The sequence below is a fragment of the Limulus polyphemus genome, unplaced genomic scaffold (assembly GCF_000517525.1).
Source record: "Limulus polyphemus unplaced genomic scaffold, Limulus_polyphemus-2.1.2 Scaffold740, whole genome shotgun sequence".
Taxonomy (NCBI): Eukaryota; Metazoa; Arthropoda; class Merostomata; order Xiphosura; family Limulidae; genus Limulus; species Limulus polyphemus.
Window position 1 is genome coordinate 179,381 of NW_013666350.1, and position 20,545 is coordinate 199,925.

At 32.2% G+C, this 20,545-nt stretch overlaps 1 protein-coding gene across 1 annotated transcript in view; it reads right to left on the reverse strand.

Moving 5' to 3' along the window:
- LOC106460285 (calcium-activated potassium channel slowpoke-like) overlaps nt 1–20,545 on the reverse strand; it is an 81,127-nt gene that overhangs the window by 12,580 nt on the left and 48,002 nt on the right. Inside the window, exons 13-23 of the mRNA XM_022386956.1 lie at nt 17,018–17,130; nt 15,548–15,706; nt 15,150–15,226; nt 13,572–13,622; nt 11,962–12,033; nt 10,904–10,933; nt 9,980–10,130; nt 9,360–9,449; nt 6,188–6,368; nt 4,724–4,948; nt 3,805–3,988 (exon numbers count right to left, since the gene is read on the reverse strand). Of these exons, the coding sequence (XP_022242664.1) occupies nt 3,805–3,988; nt 4,724–4,948; nt 6,188–6,368; nt 9,360–9,449; nt 9,980–10,130; nt 10,904–10,933; nt 11,962–12,033; nt 13,572–13,622; nt 15,150–15,226; nt 15,548–15,706; nt 17,018–17,130 (1,333 nt within the window). The remainder of the gene's footprint in view (nt 1–3,804; nt 3,989–4,723; nt 4,949–6,187; nt 6,369–9,359; nt 9,450–9,979; nt 10,131–10,903; nt 10,934–11,961; nt 12,034–13,571; nt 13,623–15,149; nt 15,227–15,547; nt 15,707–17,017; nt 17,131–20,545) is intronic.

Sequence of the window (20,545 nt, forward strand, 5' to 3'; positions counted from 1 at the left end):
CTTCATACAGTGTAAAACATGCAATCATCGGTATGTAGGACATACCCAAACGACTCTTGGAGAACGTTTCAACAACCATGAGTCTTCTATCAACACCGAAAAATATCTCCATTTTGCTCAACACTTCAACTAGCCCAGTCATTCTATTAATGATGTTACTCAAATTGGTATTGAAACTGACTTTAAAACTAAAGCTGAGAGACAGATAAAAGAAGTTTATTGGGTTGCTAATCTAAATACTGTTCAACCTTGTGGAATAAATCTAGATCCTGAAATCAGTGATATCTGATCATTGGTTTGTTCTCAAGATCCTGGAATCAATGATCTCCAATCATTGGTCTGTTCTCTTTCGGACTTTTTTTTTATCATGTAATGTGAACTCTCAATGTTCACCCCTAATATATCTAATACTTACTATTTATTTATGATAATTTTTCATGCCTGTCTTCATAAATTAATCTGTTTAACATTTCTTTTCCAGTCAGTCTCCATGTGTCTCCTTTATTTTACTTTAGCAACACTTAACTATAGTTTTTCTTGACCATTTGTAAAGCAAAACATCTCTAACACTTTTTTACATAACGCTCTCGTTTCCGGCCGTGTTGCACCTGAAATGAGACACACTTTCTACAGTACATTGAAAAATATACAAAACACTTCCTGGAAGCCTTCATGACGTCACTCATCATTTTATATATCACTCATGTAGTTACATCACCATTCCCAGTTTGCTTCTGAAGATGAAAAGTCTATCTTTCGAAAGCGCTCGGGTTATAGGGTTTTATCGTTTTGTATATATAATGTGTATTTCAGTCTTCTCTCATTCAAAGATCCGACAGTTATTCCTAGAAGTAGCCTGTGTTCTTGTGTTTTAGTAACAACGAAAAAGTTTAAATAATTGTGTAATGTAACCTCAGTAACAATTAACGACTAACATCGATTAAAACATACATCGTAAAAGTGGCGTTGAAAAATAAGTATTACTTAAAATAAAACAAACGATTTTATGCTTAAGATACGCATAGAATTAACTTCATTATGTTCTCATAATATAACATTGTGATTTTAGTCATGTTTGTGTACTGTTGTTTCACAGTTTGAAACAAAAATATCGTTGTTTGTATTCACAACAAATGTTTTGTATTGTTTTGCTGAAACTAAATTATTCGCTCACAGTTTTTATTGAACTGAGCATTCGTCCAGTGTCATTGATTTCACGAGGCCTGGCATGGCCTGGTTGTTAGAGCACTCGAATCGCAATCTGTGGGTCGCGAATTTGGATCTCCGCCACCGAAAATGCACGCCCTTTCAACCGTAGGGGCGTTATAATGTGATTGTCAATACTACTGTATGTTGGTAAAAAGTAGTGCAAGACACGGCAGTGGATGGTATTGACTAGCTGCCTTCCCTCTAGTCTACCACTAGTCTATCCAGGTAGACCTCATGTAGTTTTGCACGAAATTCAAAACAAAACAATTACTTTCACGCGATATCTGAACACAAGTTTTATACTTTCTGATGGATTTAAAGGTGCACTAGAATACAGTTTTTCAAATGATTTATCTAAATATTTATAAATTATTAAACAACAAGTAAAATATTATTTAACGACAAAAAGTAAAACTTCCAAATATTACCCTAACGACGTACACTCAACCTATATATTTACTGATTACAATATACATGCACACAAACTATGATGCTATTACTTCCACGTTAAGATGATAAAACTACTTTTTTCACATACACTTGTTAGGTGATCCTAAGATAAGGGACGAAAATACCCCCAAGAGCAAAACATTCAACTGTTAAACTAAGGCATAGTGGTTAAAGAGGCTTCTTTTGTTTGCCTGTCATGCATAATTAAGACTAATTATCATTAACTGTAATTTTTATTGAAGATTTATAGCAACTATTTCTAGTACAAGTTATTACGTAATATTACTTTCTCACAAATATTCCTTGTGTCTGGTAAAAATTTAACAATTTAAGAGCTCTTAGTTTCTGCCTATGTTTAAGTAGTGGTCCCCCAGTGGCACAGCGGTATGTCTGCGGACTTTCAACGCTAGAAACCGGGTTCCGATACCCGTGGTGGGCAGAGCACAGATAGCCCATTGTGTAGCTTTGTGCTTAATTTCAAATAAACATTAAACAATGTTTAAGTAGTGACTTTGGCAAACAGTAACAGTGTATTCTGAAGATCTAATTCTGTACGAAAATAATTACATTCAACAGACGGGCATGTCACGCTTCAGTAAAGGACGTGTGTTCATTCAGAGGAGGTGAAATTCCGATGTAATTTTTGAAAAGTACAGGCACTGATTACCAACATTTCAACTTTGTATCTTGTAGAAGTGCATAATGTGTTTTATTATACATACCACAAATTAAATATATGTCAGTAAGTACTTATTCCCTTTTCATATTCTAATGTGACAATGTTGTTAGGTTTTAATGTATGGGCAGGATTCTTTACAGTAGGTATCTGTGAATTGTTGGCAATAAGTTTCAACAATATACAACCAGCGCACAGTCCACTTGTTTTTAAATAATATATATTAAAACAAGTCAAACGTATATACAAATGTTCGTTACACAGTTAATCACCACAGTTGTATCCAGAGCTTTAAATAATCGTCTCTTTTCGTCTAAATCCATACAGGCTGGTTCCGTTACTTTATAACACAATTGACAAGATGAATTATTCTTCTCTGCTCTATTATTACAATACAATCGGTAATAAGTTCACTTACGTTACACCATTGATTACCACAGTTGTATCCAGAGTTTTAAATAAATCTTTCTTTTCGTCAAAAGTCCCCACAGATTTATTCAAATACTATAGAACACAATGGACAAGGCAAGTTATATTTCTCTACTCTGTTGTTACAATACAATCTACGATAATTTCACTAAAAAAAACGCCACTATATGCTCTTATTTAAAACTCTGGATACAACTGTGGTAATCAGTGGTGAACTTATCACCGATTGTATTGTAATAACAGAGCAGAGAAGAATAATTCATCTTGTCAATTGTGTTATAAAGCAACTGAATCAGCATGTGTGTGCTAAGCTTACAACCACGCAGTCTAGATCTATCTAACTATATCTCGTACTAACTTACTTGAAATACATTTTGAATGCGTATTTATGAATATCCCGAGAGACTTAGAACTTTCCACACACTACCAAATATTATGATATAATGATACTCGAGAAAAACTTAGAAGGTTTCAGTACAACGTTCGCTAATGTACGACAATTGAACTACACAACGTATGATTCGCACAGTTACGTAAACAAACCTGCGATAAACTATCACTTCTAAAAATAACTAAATTTAACAATTGCGCTATGCTTAAATTAAAACAGTCGTGTATATCTAACAAGTGTGGTAAAGACAGCAGATGAGTATGTTTTCCTTGGTCGTCGTATATAAGTTCGGTGTGTGTTCAACAATATTATTAGACAAGAGGATAGGAAGAGTTTAAAATATATGATCCAGGGAAGAGAGACTAGAGCTTCAGACAAAAGAAAGGCAGGGTTATTCGTAACCATAGTCGAGGATTAGGCAAAGTAAAATGACTCATCTGCAGAAAAAAAAACTAGGTAGCAAGAACAGATAGCAGTCCTTTCTAGTAGTCCACAGTCCCTAAACCTTGAATCACCTGAATATTCTAGAAAAATTTCATATCTCTAATTATATATTTATTAAAGTAGTTTTCAGTGCCGGCAGTATCTTTCTCAACGAATATCTATCAATTTATTTATCTGCATAGAATAAAATCACCTAAAAACTTACTGTTTGTCAACACTCCAATTGTGTCATCAAAAGTCATTGCCTTGATATTCAGTGACGCAAGTATTGCCTCTTTATCAGCTAAAGTTGGGTCTTCACTACTGGGTACTTTAGCCGACAAAATTACACACATATCACATAGGTTAATATTCACAGCTCGAAGGTCAGCTCGGCTCAGTGGCGACCCCTGTTAACGATTAAGAAAGTTGCAAAGACTTTTGACCGAGATCTTTTCAACTATTTATGACACTTTGCATCGTAACATAAGTTTCATTGGTGAGAGACATGAAGTTGATAAGGGTTCTCATAGCACATACATTTTGCACACAAGTTTTGTTTCATAATTGTACTTGAAGGTTACGAATTACTATTTTGATTAACCAAATATCAAATATCTTTATATTTAAATTTTCTAAGTGTAATAAAGTTTGGAGTTGCTATGATATATTTTTAGAGAACACAAATTACCAAACACTATTAAAAACAAAACTACTAATGATTATTAATAAGATATTCTTAAATTTTTATTTAAGGCAGATTATGATCACAATTTTGAGAACATTTTTAAAATACGTTTTAAATGGTCAAAGTAAACTTTCGACATGTTTTTGAATAAAGTTTATTGTGTTGAAAACTGATTTAAGAGTCTTCTTTAAAATTCATACATCATTTCAAATGTTTCACGATACAAAATTATGAAAGTCTTGAAGAGACTGTTGATATTGTCTTACAAAATATATAACCAAGAGAATTAGCATATTCGTAACAAATGTCTTTATGATTAACACTGTTTGAATGATGCCTTTAAGCAAATTATTTGTATGTGTAACACTAATATTTCTTCTCTGATAAAAACAAAATTGCTGTTTAACAATGAAATTATATATCTATATACATTAACGAAAATTTTAAGACACCTTACGTTTAACACTGAAATCTTGGGCAGGTTTTGAATCATCTTCCATTCTCGTCTCAGGTATTCCACACTTCCCACGATTACTACATGCTTCAACTCATGATAATGAAAGTTACTGGCACGCAAAGGCATTACCAAGTTCCGGAGTCCAATCAAAGGCGAGTCGGGATCAGCAAAAAGACAAACAACCACGTGGCCATTCAAAACTGTCATTGCTGCCTGATTTCGATCCTAAAAAGGATGACCAAACATTATATTAGAATTTCAACAAAAAGTTGTGCTACGGCTTGTCTGTAATTTTAGGTTATAAATAGCAATGAAAAACGAAAAAACTCAATTAAAAATACCAAGTCTAACTGTTTTCAATATTTATAATTAATTATAATATTACATCATCCACCTGTGTTCTCAGAATGTAACGTTTTGACTTACCCTTTAAAGGTGACGAGGGGTTTGATTCTTCACAGTGTAAGGTATTCTACTTAAATTACCGATTAAATTAAAATTCATGTAAATCTATATAGTACACTGTACCATGCAGAATTCTTGACTTCGCAAGTTACCAGTATTAGGTTACATATCTGAGCATACACCAGTAAAAATGACGATGATATATTAATGTTGTAAACTAACTTTTGCATCTATAAATATCAAAACTGATACCTTTCCACGTCAAGCCAGCCCCGACAAAGGATTAATCCCCTTACCATTACCCCTAAGGCGCTTTTTAAAAATGAAACTACCTTTCTATCACAATAATCCCACATGTGATGATCCTCGCGTCTACCAACATTTATGCTTTGTCTTAATGTCTTAAAGCCAGAAAAACATAAACATTGCATTGTAGTAGAATCATGACTTTAAATAGATAACACTTTTTTCCGAAAAATATTGGAAGAAAGCCAACCGGTCGAGACGTGTTTTGTTTTTCCGCAGATGGCCCTACTTGAGTTTCATGCTCACTTTCTATACGCCTTTTGATAAGCGGTTTTCAACGGCAGCTCAGAGTTCAAATTAAAGATAAACTAAACGTAACGAAAATGGCAAAAACCAAGTAATTAAAACAGAATATGTGTAATACAGCACACTTTCTCATTAAGTTAATTTGGCATACTTAGGTGAGGCACTAAAAAGTTGTGAGAACAGTAATTTTTCTTGTTGGATTAAAAAAGGTAGCTAGTTGTTAGAACCAATATTTTTCACTACTGAAAGTTTTGATTATATATAAATTAACTCGTAAGATTATGGACTTATAACAAGAGATTGACTCATGAGTACAAACATTAGACAATATAATCTTAAAGTGATTTACATTTTCAATTACTAATCGTATTTTTTGTATCAAATTCGCATTTGTATCAAAGTATTTTATTTTATTGTTTTAATGATAAATTTTAGTTTTTATCCTTCATAAGGCAGACATTCTAAAAATTAAATGTTAATTTTTTTGAATCAACATAAAAAGCTTACCAAAATACATTCTTCAATTGGGCGTGCCGTACACCAGTGAAACATGCCCGTGGAATCGTATTTCATCTCTGTTTTGTCGAAATGAAAATCTCCAGTTTGATCGTCGGCTAGACCGACAGGAAAAGGCCTATCGTTATTGGAGTTATTGGCTCCGTTACTACCGCTAGGACGGTTGGTGGGCCTAAGAAGCAGTATTAGTATTGGGAGTATTACAACCAAAACTCGTCACAGCTTAAGCAAACACGTTATTCCAACAGCCATAACACTGTAACTACCCCCCCCCCCATCCATGTTATGTACACCAAAGTAATTTACTGTGACATTTATGTTTTGTTGTAAATGTAACATTAGGTACCCAGGGAAGATTTGAAAGAATAATATATAATATTTTTAATATAACTAACACCTTAAACTCATAACAATTAAATGAAACAAAACTCTGTTTACCAAGCATATGGATGAAGGCGAGGGTTTTTTTTTTGTTTTTGTTGTTTGTTTTTCATAATAAACAATAAGTAGCCTAGGAAAATTTTAATACGAAAATATTATCTCTTTGTAAAAAGTTCTGTTTTTAGGGGCTATTTAAAAATGTTTTTTTGATATCTATAGGACTGTCTTGTTTTTAGGAATGACAATTTTAACATTGTATATGTTTTAAAAAGCTATTTCAAATTTACTCATTTCCTTCCAAAACAATAAATTAGGCTTTATCGATTCAAATTTTAGTACATAAAGATATTCTGTAAAATAATAAGAATGTAAAGGAGGGTTAAATTTAGTACTTACAATGTGTTCGCTATTAAAGTTAATGTGAGGTATATTGAAGCATGGCGCTTCAATTGTAGGTCTAACTCTCAGCTAGCTGTCAGTGTGAAAACCTAATCTGTTATGAACATCATTTTTCATGATTAATAGATTAAAATGCCAGTTATCACAAGTTAAAATTAATTTGAAGTAAGTAAAAAACAAACAAACCAAGTATAAATTTTATTTTATTACAAGTTATAGCTTTTACAGTAAGGAAGAATATTTTCAAAACAGGTACGACGTTTCGACCACTGGTGCGATCATTCCCAACCACACAAGTTTTAACGATAAAGAAGGTGTTAGTATTTAAATCAACATTCAACAATATCATTCCTTACTGTAAAAGATGTAACTTATAATAGAATAATACTTATAATCAGTAAGAAAACTCAAAACAAAACTATAAAAATATAAGTCTGTAATATGACGAAAGGCTAACGTATATTAGTAAAACAACGTGATAAAAAAAATAGAAAAACTAAATAAACACGTAAATCACCTACCTCTATGGATGAGAATAAATAAAAATATATTATCAATTATCTAAATAGATAATTTTAAAAGAAATTAAACGGAGAGGATGCCTTAAAAGTCAACTGCATAATTCAAAGACAAAAATGCGAAAATCGGACAAAATTATGAACAATATTTATACATCTTGTTTAGAATGTTGGTTATTCATTCTACGGTTAAATTTTGTTATATCACATTTTCTAGTAAACCAGATGCTATTGCCAACCAATGTGTTCATACAGATGTTAGCCAATGTGTATAATAAATAGCCTAACATAGCAATACTAAACAAAGAAAAGTCTTCTATAATTTAACCAAAACCACTCGTCCTTTTATTCTTAGCCACAGTAAATTTTGGCAGCTCAGTGCGTGCAAAAATAGATAAGTTAACGTAGGAAGAGACGTTTCAGCATCAAGGAGGTCTTGTATTTACGTACTTATACACCACAGTTACTAGAAGGAAAACAAGAAAAAAATTCTAATATTTGATTTTCTGAATATGACCAGTGTTTTCTAATAGAACCAGTTGATAAAAAATACTTATTTAATAACGAGGTCGGATCTTACACCTGAACACTATAATAGTAGCCTTGCTAATTCTAACTCTTCAAATTAAGTTATCCAAAACTAAACATTTATTCGCCTTTTCTTTGTTATTACGCTGTTTCTACTTTCTTATAAAACAAGTTCCATTCAAAAATTTATATAATATACTTCATACTGAAATATTTCCTGTTTTGCATTTGGCAATTTTTTTTTATATTTCCAGTTTGAATCAATTTAGATCTCCCGTGGTGGACAGAGTGCAGGTAGCTTATTGTGTAGCTTTGAGCTGAGAACAAACAAATGAAGATGTTTACATTTGATGCGCATTAAAAATCATGTAGCTAAAAATTAGTAAAGATCTATAAAACTAGTGAATATTTCACAGATTCAGACGCTTTACCGATCAAACGCAACAATAATACTATTTCTATCGACGAATGTAGCATTAGAAAAAATAAAAAAATAAATGTAAATTATTGAATTGAATAAAGTGTAATGTTAATTATCATCGTGAGATTATGTGGTTAGTTGACTTAATGTACAGATTATTATTTAACATGGTCATCTTTAATGTCAGTTCCGTGATCAGCGTAAATAAATATTACCATTAAAATAAATATAATTATAATTGGACTTATATGTGGCCTCCCAGTAGCACAGTACGTCTGCAAACTTACAACACTATAAACCGGGTTTCGATACCCGTGGTGGGAAGAGCACAGATAGCCCATTGTGTAGCTTTGTGCTTAATTACAAACAAACAATTACATGTGATCATCTATAACGTAACTACATTGTTAATACACTGTCCTTTCGGTAAAAAAAAAAGCGGTTGTTGGTTGTACAAGTGGCCTTTAAAGTTAATACTCTGAAATACTTCAATTAACAGTGACGAAAGTGAAGACGTGCAAGTGAAGCATTAACATCAACACAACATGCATTGTAATAGCCTAGCTAGTGATCATGCAAAAAGTGTAAAAATGGCTTGGGAAAACTAAATAATAAACAATCGTATATACACATATTTTTACATGAAAACTTGATTTCGACATCCATTTTATATAAATATAACAATGCGACATGAAGAATATTTCACACTACATAGGAAAAAAATTACAAATATAAGAAAAGGTCAGAAGGTAGTGCTTATTTCAAACAATTTTAATTACTCTTTTGTTTTTAGTTTATAAATTTTCGATCTCATTTAAAATTTTTCAAAGTAATGAATAGCTACACCTTCTGCTCTTAGTATGCAAAAAATAAAAGTGAAATAAAAAACTTATGATTGACAGAAAGAGTAGCATACATGAGCTTTTTTACTTCATACGCTAGATGTAAGCTCGAGTACAAGTCGGGCGCGGCCGTCCGAGAGAGCTGCTGGGTAGAAGGCACGTGACTGGAAAGAAACGGGAGGCAGATTTTGTAGCCGTGAGTGCACACTGAAAACAAGGCTTGAAACACAGAACATTCAAGTAAAGATCTGGTGCAAGGGTGGTGATAAAAGCACGGAAAGAATATAACTCTTTAAGTCTGAAGATTAGTCATGTAAACAGTCCTTGTTCCCAAGACAAACTAAGAAATTTTCAATTCCACGTTCTCTTGTTTTGATTTCTACTCTGAATATAATGAATGTAGTAGAAAAATGAATTAGATATCATTTTCATCATACTGACAATGGCTTAATCTAATGTTCTACAATAATATTTTCTACATACATGTACGTAGAAATCCTATCTTCTAATTAGTTGTGCTCAAAGAACTACTTTGGAAACACAGTAGAACTTTATGCTATGAGATACAAAACGCTTCACTCTGCATCATCAACTGAAAAGAAGATCGAATTCACTATAAAAATAGGTTAAGTACATCAAAACATAAACCTACGAGTATGGCAATTGCAGTGTTCATCCACTTAACAGTTCATACCTTGCATAGGTCACGTTACCCGGACGACGACTTGGTGACGTCACTGCGTTGGCAGTGTTGCTTTGAGAGTGGGCAGAAAGAGGCTTTGGATGACGCTGGCGAGTTGTAACACTCTGTCTATTGATATTGGGTTGCAAATGTAGCTGATTGCCTAAATGGAAGAGAAACCATCTCCATAATTTTTTCAATGTGAATAACAGATTCAGTTTCCAATAAAAACTTTTCAATGATCAAAACGAAATTTCATTACAACTACAAACTGCTTACAAAAGCACAAAGTATTGACACTTAAGTATTTTTGAAGAACAGAGAAAGCTCATATTCATTAATTTTAAAAAATCCTCTTACGTCATAGTTTTGAACTGAATCTGTACCAGTGTCTTGTCAATCTTAGAATTATTTTTGTAATTTCAGAATGGTATTTGGTATTTTCACACTCTTTAGCACGTGGACTAAACGGTCAGGTCAGAGACACCGAGATGAACAGGAATAGTCGTTCTTAACTTAGAACTGGTTACAAGGGAGGATGATAACCAGTCAGCGGCACCTGCCGCCTACACGGTTACTTTTAACCGAATGGCGAGACTAACTGTCACTTTTATAATGTGACCACAGCTAAACGCACCGAGCATGTTCAGCAGCATTTCGCGTGCTTGAACCTTGGATATTTCAATCTCCAGCACTACATGCTAAAAACAGGCTATGTCCGGTCTACTTCAAAATGGAGAGCTTAATCTGCTTGTTTCTTTGTTTGCTTTTGTCTTCTTATAATAAACTCTATATAATGGAAAAGAATAAGTGCATTATATTCAGTGGGATCCTAAGATTTATTATTTTTCTAACACCGATTTTAGAATGATAGAACTATTGATAGGGTAAGAACATTTGTCTAAAACAATACTTCATATGAAAACCAGCACTTACTAGTATTTTGTTGTTCTTTTGTCAACTCCGCTGAAAGCATAAAGGAGAATGTTTAGAACGATGTGAGATTCGAAAAATTCACAAACGTTCTACGAATTCTTGACTAAAAATAGTGTTGATTTTCAGTTTATTCTATCAATACCTTTCTGCTATCAGAAAAAGAGTTAGAAATTGTATTTTCTTTGTTTATATGACAGTATAAAATATAGTGTCGATTACATCATATTTTACATATTTTTCTAAATTAAACCGTAAGTCAATCAACGGTATATTTATCAAATACCTAAGTGTATTTAACATTATTCTGTATAACATTTCTAGGTTTATATTCCTTTGACTATTAATAAGGCAGATCTCAAATCGTTTTAGTATTTTTCAAATGAAAACTTGCAGATATGTATCATATGAAAGTTCGATGAGATTATTATTATTATGTGTAATATCTCTAATAAATAATTCAATTGATATTACATAAAAATATTATAACAGAAATAATACAAATCATAATGAAGTTCTGGCGATGGAAAATAAAGTTCATGTTAGCTCATCTATTTAGGAACATTCACAATCGATCATGCATTAACTTACAGACAAACATAACATTTCCAATATTCACAGTCATGGTATTTCTAAAGACAGGAAAATATATAATAAAACAACTAAATTCCCAGCAATCGATACATTAGAAATAACATATCCTCCAACGTTAAGGAAATAAACATATTTCAACCACAACATGAATCACTCTATTAATATTTATTTTCCCATCATCCAATGTGCAAAGCAACAACAACAGGCCGTAGTAAATCACATTACAGCAAAATCTACAAAACATCTCTTATACACACATTCTAAAATGCATGTGCAATTACAACTCAACACCATAAATTCTGTTATAACATCTCGTGGAAGTTCAATCTAGTATACCAGTGCAATTCAAAATATCAATATCAATGATGTACTGTGCAATGTAATATATCATAAGTAAATACGTTGTGCAATGATATCTGTTACAGGCACATTAAGTGCATTGAATAGTTTACTGTAAATGTTGGTACCTCCTAACATGACTTTCTTGGGTATTTCTGGCGGGATAAAGGTTGGAAAGGTGGAGTTGTGAACTGATACATCTAAAACAGAATGGTACAAATTTCAAAAGTCTGGAGTTAACGAAAAAAAAAAGTCTCTCAGATCTGAGTAGTGTTATGTTAAGCTTAATACTATATCATTCTTTCTATATAGATTATGTTAATCAAGCTAATAAAACCATCTAAGTTTAATTATACTAATTATGCTTCGCTAGCATAACTAATGTTTTACTTTGTTCTTACACTTTTTGTCAAAAAACATTAATCATCTTGCTTCACCTAAGATACTGAAAAAAGAAACGTAAGAAATATTTTTAAAAAAAAATCAGACAAGTTTATGAAAAAGAATATAGTACAAATTTTATATGAATGTTAATTCCGGCAGTTATTGTACTATTGTGTTTATCTGATAATTGAAAAAACAATCAGTTATGCGTCATAAATGACTGAGCAATATAAACACCTATCACTCATTTCGCTGTACTGTTTATTGACAACGTACTGCAAATACTATGCTGGCATTTCTTTATTATGTTAAACGGAAAAAATATCTTTAGCAAAACAATGCAATAAATTGAGTAAGGCAGAACGGAAAATGATCTTGGGAATTTGTAATTTGTTTAAATGAAAACCAATAAATATAAGAGGCATTGGATAAATAAAAATGATCCAAAGGTATAATAGATAAAAGTTTAATTGAAAAATAAATTATATGTATATATATAGAAAATATTAAGTCAGATACAAAGATTACGTCCAAAAAATAACGTTGTGTGGAAAGGTACGAAGTAGAGTTTATACAGACCAACATAATTTGTAAATATTATTTCAAAGTGTAATTTTAACAGGCTTCTACATGGTACAAGCAAATAAAGCTATAATTTGCTTATGACAAACATAGAACTCAAGTAATATATAACAAAATAAAAAAGCAATTATTCAACTACTATATTTGTCTTTTACCATGCTAGTACACATTCAGGCGAATCACATTAAGTTCTCCATTGTATGCCTGGAATATTCTCGAAAAATCATTGCATGCCACTACTTCACATTCTCTCCCAAAACTGAAAATTATAAAATCGTTGTTTTTTAAGATACTCCACAACCAGTTCTTTAGAAGATTGCACTTGCTAAATGAATTATTGGGAGCGTTATCGCTAAAAGATACTTTGGTTGGGATAAAGATAAAATAATGTTTTCTTAAAAAAAAAGAGCAATTAAAGGTCATAGCATTAAATATTTGTTTACTAAAGGCACGTTGCTTCTTGGTTAAGCTTTCAGAGATATTATCATTACCAAAAGATGTTTATTACGTTTTTCATAATTCCATTCACTAAAATGACATGTTGAGGCATAAAGGTGCGTGTTTGCAAATTTTTTTTTAAATGTAATTTAAATTCATTCATGGCTAAACTGATTCACTTGTAAGAAATCAGTTCTATCTTACATATTTTATGCGATCAGTTAAATTATGTTAAAGGCAAGTGTTTTTGGTGATTTTGTTATAACTATACTCCAAATGTTAAGTGTCGTTTGTTTCATACTCTATTATAAAGAACAAAAAAATCTATACATACTTGCTCTACCAACGACTTGGACAGCTCTTACTCCTTTCCTAAATAGAGCCACTGTAGCGGTAAAAGGTAGACAAAACAGTTAGAAAGGTATACGAATTTTAGAACAAAATTATAGTTACTCCTCAACAATGTTTCACTCCAAGAATTCACAGGCAGATCTAAAAAAAAGGTGGCTTTAAAGAGTAACTGTGTTGCCATTTTCTATTCAGTCAATGAAACTTGGTACTAATTATATATAAAATATTCATTTGTTATTTTTATTCTTAATATCGAATATTTTGACTTCCTGTAATGAAAAACATCTAGCGATACTGCCACAAAGTTTTTACCAGACAGTAATTATCTATATTATAATATAAGTATTTTATTACTGCGCTCCTAGAATTACACAGTTTAGGATGAATCTTTAAAGGTTTCACTAGCTTACTAATAAAGGCTAAACTAGTTAACACTTGTTACGTAGGAATAGCAGCGTGTACGTTTATTTTTTTTTTTTTTATCAACAGAAAACAAGGCTTAGGTGCAGTTATAATCGTAATCACTAAATCACTGTGATGATGCATTATTTATTTACATTGCATCAGGCATAGAATATAGCTTCCATAAAATGAAACGAATAACAACGATTCTATGCGTGTTCATTACGTATATATAAATCCTGTCCGACTCTGCAGACGGAAGCTAAAGCTATATACAACAAAAGTGGCTTCTTATCGATCACTTAGTGGCGCCTGGTAACTGGGTTGACAATGTAATGTTTAGTTACTTTGACGGTTTCGTGTCGTCCTAGTCTTTTGAGGTTTCGATTTTGAAAACTTTGTTCACACCAGAATGTTCTCTGAGTATGTGAAACATTTATTAGATGGCTGAATGAATTCGTATTTTTGTAAGTAAACAGGAAACAAGTTTTACTGTACTAAAAGTAAGTTTCATTAATTATTAGATGAAATAGCGTCACAATTCAGTGTTCCTTAATAACAGATGCCATGGAATTATTCTCAAATGACAATTTATAAAGTGTCAGAATCATATTACAAACGCAAACTACATAAGTAGACTACATGCATGGTAACAATCGTTTATTTGCCGTAGGTCATACCAGAGGTATGAAATCAGTCTCCAAACTTGTTCTTACTAATTTACAGGTAATAACGTGACGATAAAGAGAGAAACAAAAAGTTATTTAATTAGTTTGTTCATCTTTCTCCAGACAATTACCGTTTTCTATCTGGTACGGCTCCAGTTGTGGTGCAGGCATTAATGATAAGGCGTTTCGATATGTCTATAATACACGTATTAATACACATTGTAAAAGAAAACGAAACAGTGCAGACCACATTACTTGTTACAACAGTCCCAAACACGTAACAAATAGTAAAGCACGATCTGTTAATTAGGATTAAGCTTAGGCGAGGAAAAGAAAAATAGAAGTGCATGAAAACGCTGATATTTTATGCGTGAACAAGAAAGAGCTGAAAGTTCAGACAGTACTCAAGAAGAGAAGGACTTTCACCAGTGTGAGTGAGGTTTAGGGAAGAACAACAATTCACAAACACGACGACCATCCAAAACACTTACAATTTCTACATTTGCATTTCTTGATCAGCTTTTCATCCTTAATGTCTTCGTGGCAGTTTTTACAGTAGTACCATGCCCTGCAAATTGACTTTTATTTAATACACGTAATCAAAATGATCATCCCGCTGAGGTGCTGGAATCGATTAATATTCTCTACAAAAGCAGATAATTTTCAATAAACGGTGAAATGAAACATTTTCAATGAAAAAAAAAGCATTAAAAACCGTTAATTTTTAAGATCGCCATATTAAACTGTTTGTTTGTTTTGTTTAAACATTCACTCATGTATAATTCTTGAAATAATTTTTAAAATAATCTTTTGGTGACACAATTGGCAGAACAGATATGATAATCAATATTGAAGCACAACTTATTAGGGCTACAATTTGTGGCTTTACCTTTTAACTTCATCAGCTGACTGTGCTATAAAGAATCCCTGGGTGTTGGGTTGAATCTTAAGTTTCTTCTTTGGGTTGATTGCAATTTTATAATCTGATCCGTCTTCGGCGGGTAATTCGATAGCCAGAAGCAGGAGTTTCAAAGTTACAAAACACAATCTGGGAAGTATCCAATAGGTCTTTTAAATTTGACTTAGAGTATTCACGAAGAAAAAAACCAAGGTAAAATGGGTAGCAACCTCACAACTCAGAGAGACACTTGTAGAGAAAGTCCTTTCTACTTGAGATATTTTTGTAGATTAGTCCTAAAAGACTTTCTCCACGTGTGTCACCATGAACTAGGCAGTTGCTGCTCATTTAGCCTTTGTTCAGTAGGATCACATATAAAAACGTATACCAGGTAATGATCCTCAAAATGCACATAGTGACTTTTGGTATAAAAATGCTAATTTGCTAGCCTTTATTTTACACTTTTACGTATCTCGATTCGTGTGCTGTATAAATTTTTATTAAGAAAGAATCTTTAAAACTAGGGGGAATTATCATGTGTTATTTTTATTATCGCTCACATTCTTAATTCATTTTTTTAAGTCATGAAACACAGATAAAAACTTATATTACAAGTAAGATTTAACCACATAGCTAAAAGTATTGTTCTTAAGAGTAAACAATTAAGTAATACGATAACGTAAATAACATTCCCGCAAATCTCACATTTAGTTTGACGTTCGATTAATCCAAGTTCTATTAATTTTACTCTGCTGTACATTAAATTTTTTTATATGTACACTGTCTACGACTTTTTTATTATGTCATATTCTAAATTCATTAAGTTTCCAAAAAATAAACAACACTGGGACAAGTCACTTACGATATTCTGGATTTAGGGTACATACGGGCAACAAAAATATCAACAGCGTGATGTAACAATAATTTAGTAAACCTAAACATGATGAATTTAGTTTCATAATAAATTAAGTAGATTTTTATTATACCATATCTGACCCAGATACTGATATAGCTTGCGTTATATTCCCAATATTCGTTTGTACGGATTAAATATTCCTAATAAAATAAATTTATTAAGACTATTATTTCCCAGTTTAACTTATTTGTATTTTGAGTTTTTTTTTAGGCCCCGCCATCTCTGTTTGAAAACTAAAGGCTGATTACTATCATAATCTATAAAATGTACATCTAAAATAAAAACTTCCTAATTAATATCACTTTCAAGAAGCCAAACCAATTTCGAAACAGAAACAAGCTGAAAGTTTGAAATTATCTGTTGACTTGCAAAATGAATGTGACAGAAAAACCACTCAGTGGCAGTTCTTTGAAATAAAATGAATACAAGAGAATAAAAGGCCAAACCACGCATTTGTATAATGGCTGTTGAATAAAATAGACAAATTAACATACTATGCAAAACTTCTTATTTATTATATGAAAAGTGGAACCGGAAGTACTCACTCAGCTGCTTGAGGAAAGCTCAAGCCAGTAAAAGAGGATGAAAGATTCTCAGTGTACATCTCCATGCCTGTTCCACACATGTAGTCATTCTGCCAAGATGCCATATCTGGTGACTAGAAATCATAATGTTCTCAGTTAATTGGAAGCAAGCTCTGGATCCATAAAACTGTATTGCCTTTCAAGTAGCGTCAGTTCAGGGAGTAGAATTAGTACGTGCAAATAAATAAACAAATCATATTTGAATATATGTACATTATGATTTATCACTGGTTTATTTTAACTCGAGGAGTGCTAATGTGTTAAATATTCATATAAAAATATGTTAAACAGCAACGTGACTTTGATGTGCATTTTTTTTTAGAGAAGCTATCTACTTATTTGTGTTTACACTGTTCTCAATATTATCACTTTTTGGAATATCCGTTAAAAGAAGTTGGAATTCCTTGTGATATTTTAAAAATGCTCTCTAGAATAAAGAATATCCATCCAAAAACGCTTGAGCGAAAAAAAAGCAAACATTCTACTTGGCTCAAACAGTAGTTGATATCTCACAAACACAACAAATTAAAGCTATTTGACGTAACTCAATTGCGTCATTTAATTCGTGTGCTGTAAATTAACATTCGGTTTAGCTCCTAATTTACGTAAGAATAATTACTGAGTTACAGTGCACAAAATGTGATGTGGTGAATTAGAAACTAAACTGAGCATGAATTCAGTTTACATCAAACCAGGACACTAACACTGTAGTCACTATTGTTTAAGTAGACCTTTAAAGAGAAGAAACTGATAAAAGGAAGTAAAATGGAGATCAGAATAACATTAATATTGCACGAATTAACAAGTAGAGTGCGTGGGATTGGAAAACGTCTTACCTTTAAAAGGATGACAACGTGTGATAAACAACCGGAAGCAGTAGTGAAACGATTAATACTAAGCTGAGTTATGCGAATTGAACTTTTGGAACGAGAGTGACCGGATGAAGGCGAAGAGGGTATTTTTTACTTTTATTAAATAGTGTTCTTTCTAATTCACCACTAACGTGACACGCTTTAAAAAATAAATATTCATTTACATCTAAAAAAAAGTAGGTGACTACTTTAACTAAGTATACACAGGTTGAATTCATTGCTTCATGCCGCTAGCGCTAGGATTAGTATACATAATAGAATTTGCAATATATAAAATAAGAATCCACTGGTCTTGGTCGTTAGGTTCTCGCCTTGCAAGTACTCCGCCCAGCGTTCGTTAATGCACTTCATATTCTTAATTTTTGGAGTTACCCCCTTAGTGGCGAGTAATGACGAAATACAGGTTATCTTGAAAGCCATTTTAAAGCATATTTTATTATTTTTAACAATCAAACTTTTCAAAAGTGCTATCTGCACATTCTTGTCACTAATAAAAATAGTAGTTGCGTATTGTTTTTTTTTCTTTTTTAATGCTGCTAATGAAAATGTTGAATTTTCTGAAAACTTCATGTGGATCCAGAATCAATAGTTAGGCATAGGTGAAGAATGAAATTATGAATGATGAGCAAACTGTGTAAACAGGAGGTACTTCAGTATTTTTGTTGTTTCTTCTTTTCCTTTTGTATTTTGGCTGCAAAACTAATGTTCTGTTTGATTACAGTTGTTGAAATGTTTAGGAAATCGATAAACTGAAAAGTGTCGTAATAAATTACGCCATCCTCAGAGCTTGCATATAAAAATTGCTCCCCAGTAGCACAGCGGTGTGTCCGCGGACTTACAGCGCTAGAAACCGGGTTTCGATACCCGTGGTGGACAAAGCACAGATAGCCCATTGTGCAGCTTTGTGCTTAGCTTCAAACAACAACAACATATAAAATTATGCTAATTAATTTCAAAGGTAATATTTGCTTTTCAATTATAAAAATCATACAGATAAAATTTAACTTCCGAGACAGTAGTAAGAGAATTCATATACCTATTGAACATCCTAAAGACTAAACAGCTATATTATACAAGTGAAGTCGAATACTACAGAAGACAATTTGTGTTTTTAAGCAGGTAATATGGCTGGTATTGTAATATCCAGCTAAAAATTACTTTACCAGCAGGAATTACGGAATTAACCCATAAGCTCACTTGGCACGCGAAAAATACCACAGTATATATATGTTATGTGTATGAGTATATATTAATTGTGTTGTCTTTCACAAGGAACTGTGAAGTGTGCTGTGTGGATCTGTGACTAAACAAATTGAAAAATCGTCTAGTATGATACAATTTTTAGACTGTTTTTTTTATATACTTATGTGACTTACAAATTCAGATTGTTTATTTGTTTCAGAGTAAAGTCACATTAGGCTATCTGCTATGGCCACCGCGAGGAATCGAACCACGGGTTTCAGCATTCTAAGTCCGTAAAATTACCGCTGACCCAGTGGATAACCGCAAAAATCACTATAAAAATTGTATTATGTGACTTATACTCACCAGGTGTTAACTCTTGCGTTTGTAGTAAACCCAAAAATCTATAATAATTTTAGATTGATGAGCAAAAGTGTCACTTTTGATAAACTCTTTACGAATATACCACGCTGTCTTGTCAATGTATTAAGTTCTCGAAACTTCCAGATTGTTGGTAAAAAAACAACAACAACGGAAACGAAATCGTTATTCATGTTTATAGCATTATTTTCTCCAAAATGTCACTTTCCTCAATGTAAGGAAAGCAAAAGAAAGAACGATCTGTCTGTTACATACCGTACTTTAAAGAGTAATACTCCACATAATAACAAATTACATATTTTTCTTCATTCCGCACATTCAGCAACAGTAATTGTTCATTTTGTTAACAGGCTTTTCATTCTTTGATAGAGTGTTTAGTCAGAGTCTTCATGATGAAATTTGGTTTAATGGACGGCAACCGCCTGTTGTAAAATCACAAGTATAAAGGACGATGTTTCGAAAGGGCCTGAAAACGAAAGGCGGAAAACTTTCGAAACGTCGTCCTCTATACTTGTGTTTCTACTACAGATGGTTGCCATCCATTCAACCAAATTTCATCAGGCTTTTCATTTTTAAACACTAGACTGTGTGACTTCCAATCTGATTTAGGTGTCAGATTTTTCACTGTATATATATGAAGCACGTTGTCACGTTATAACGTTACAATCGTAAGTATCAGAAAGCACAATGATGGTAGAGGAAAGACTACGTATATAAACTAGTTTAGTAAAAAGTATAAAGTAGATTTATTATAAGTTCCTCCGTCAAACATTTTAGTGTGTTTAAAAATGATACGATACTGGACAACCCCTTTCAAAGATAAGACTATGTTTTGTGATTAAATAAAAATACAGATCGACAGTATTAAAAATATATATTTAAAGATTCACACATAATGCAGTAATTCAACATTTAAATAGACATAGAAAATTAAACTGTACATGTTTTATATAATTGAAAAAGGAATTTTTCGCGTTGGTTCCACTGTAATTCATAGATGTTATATGAGTCTAAGGCGTCTTTAAAACTTAAAGAACAGTATTACGAGAAACTA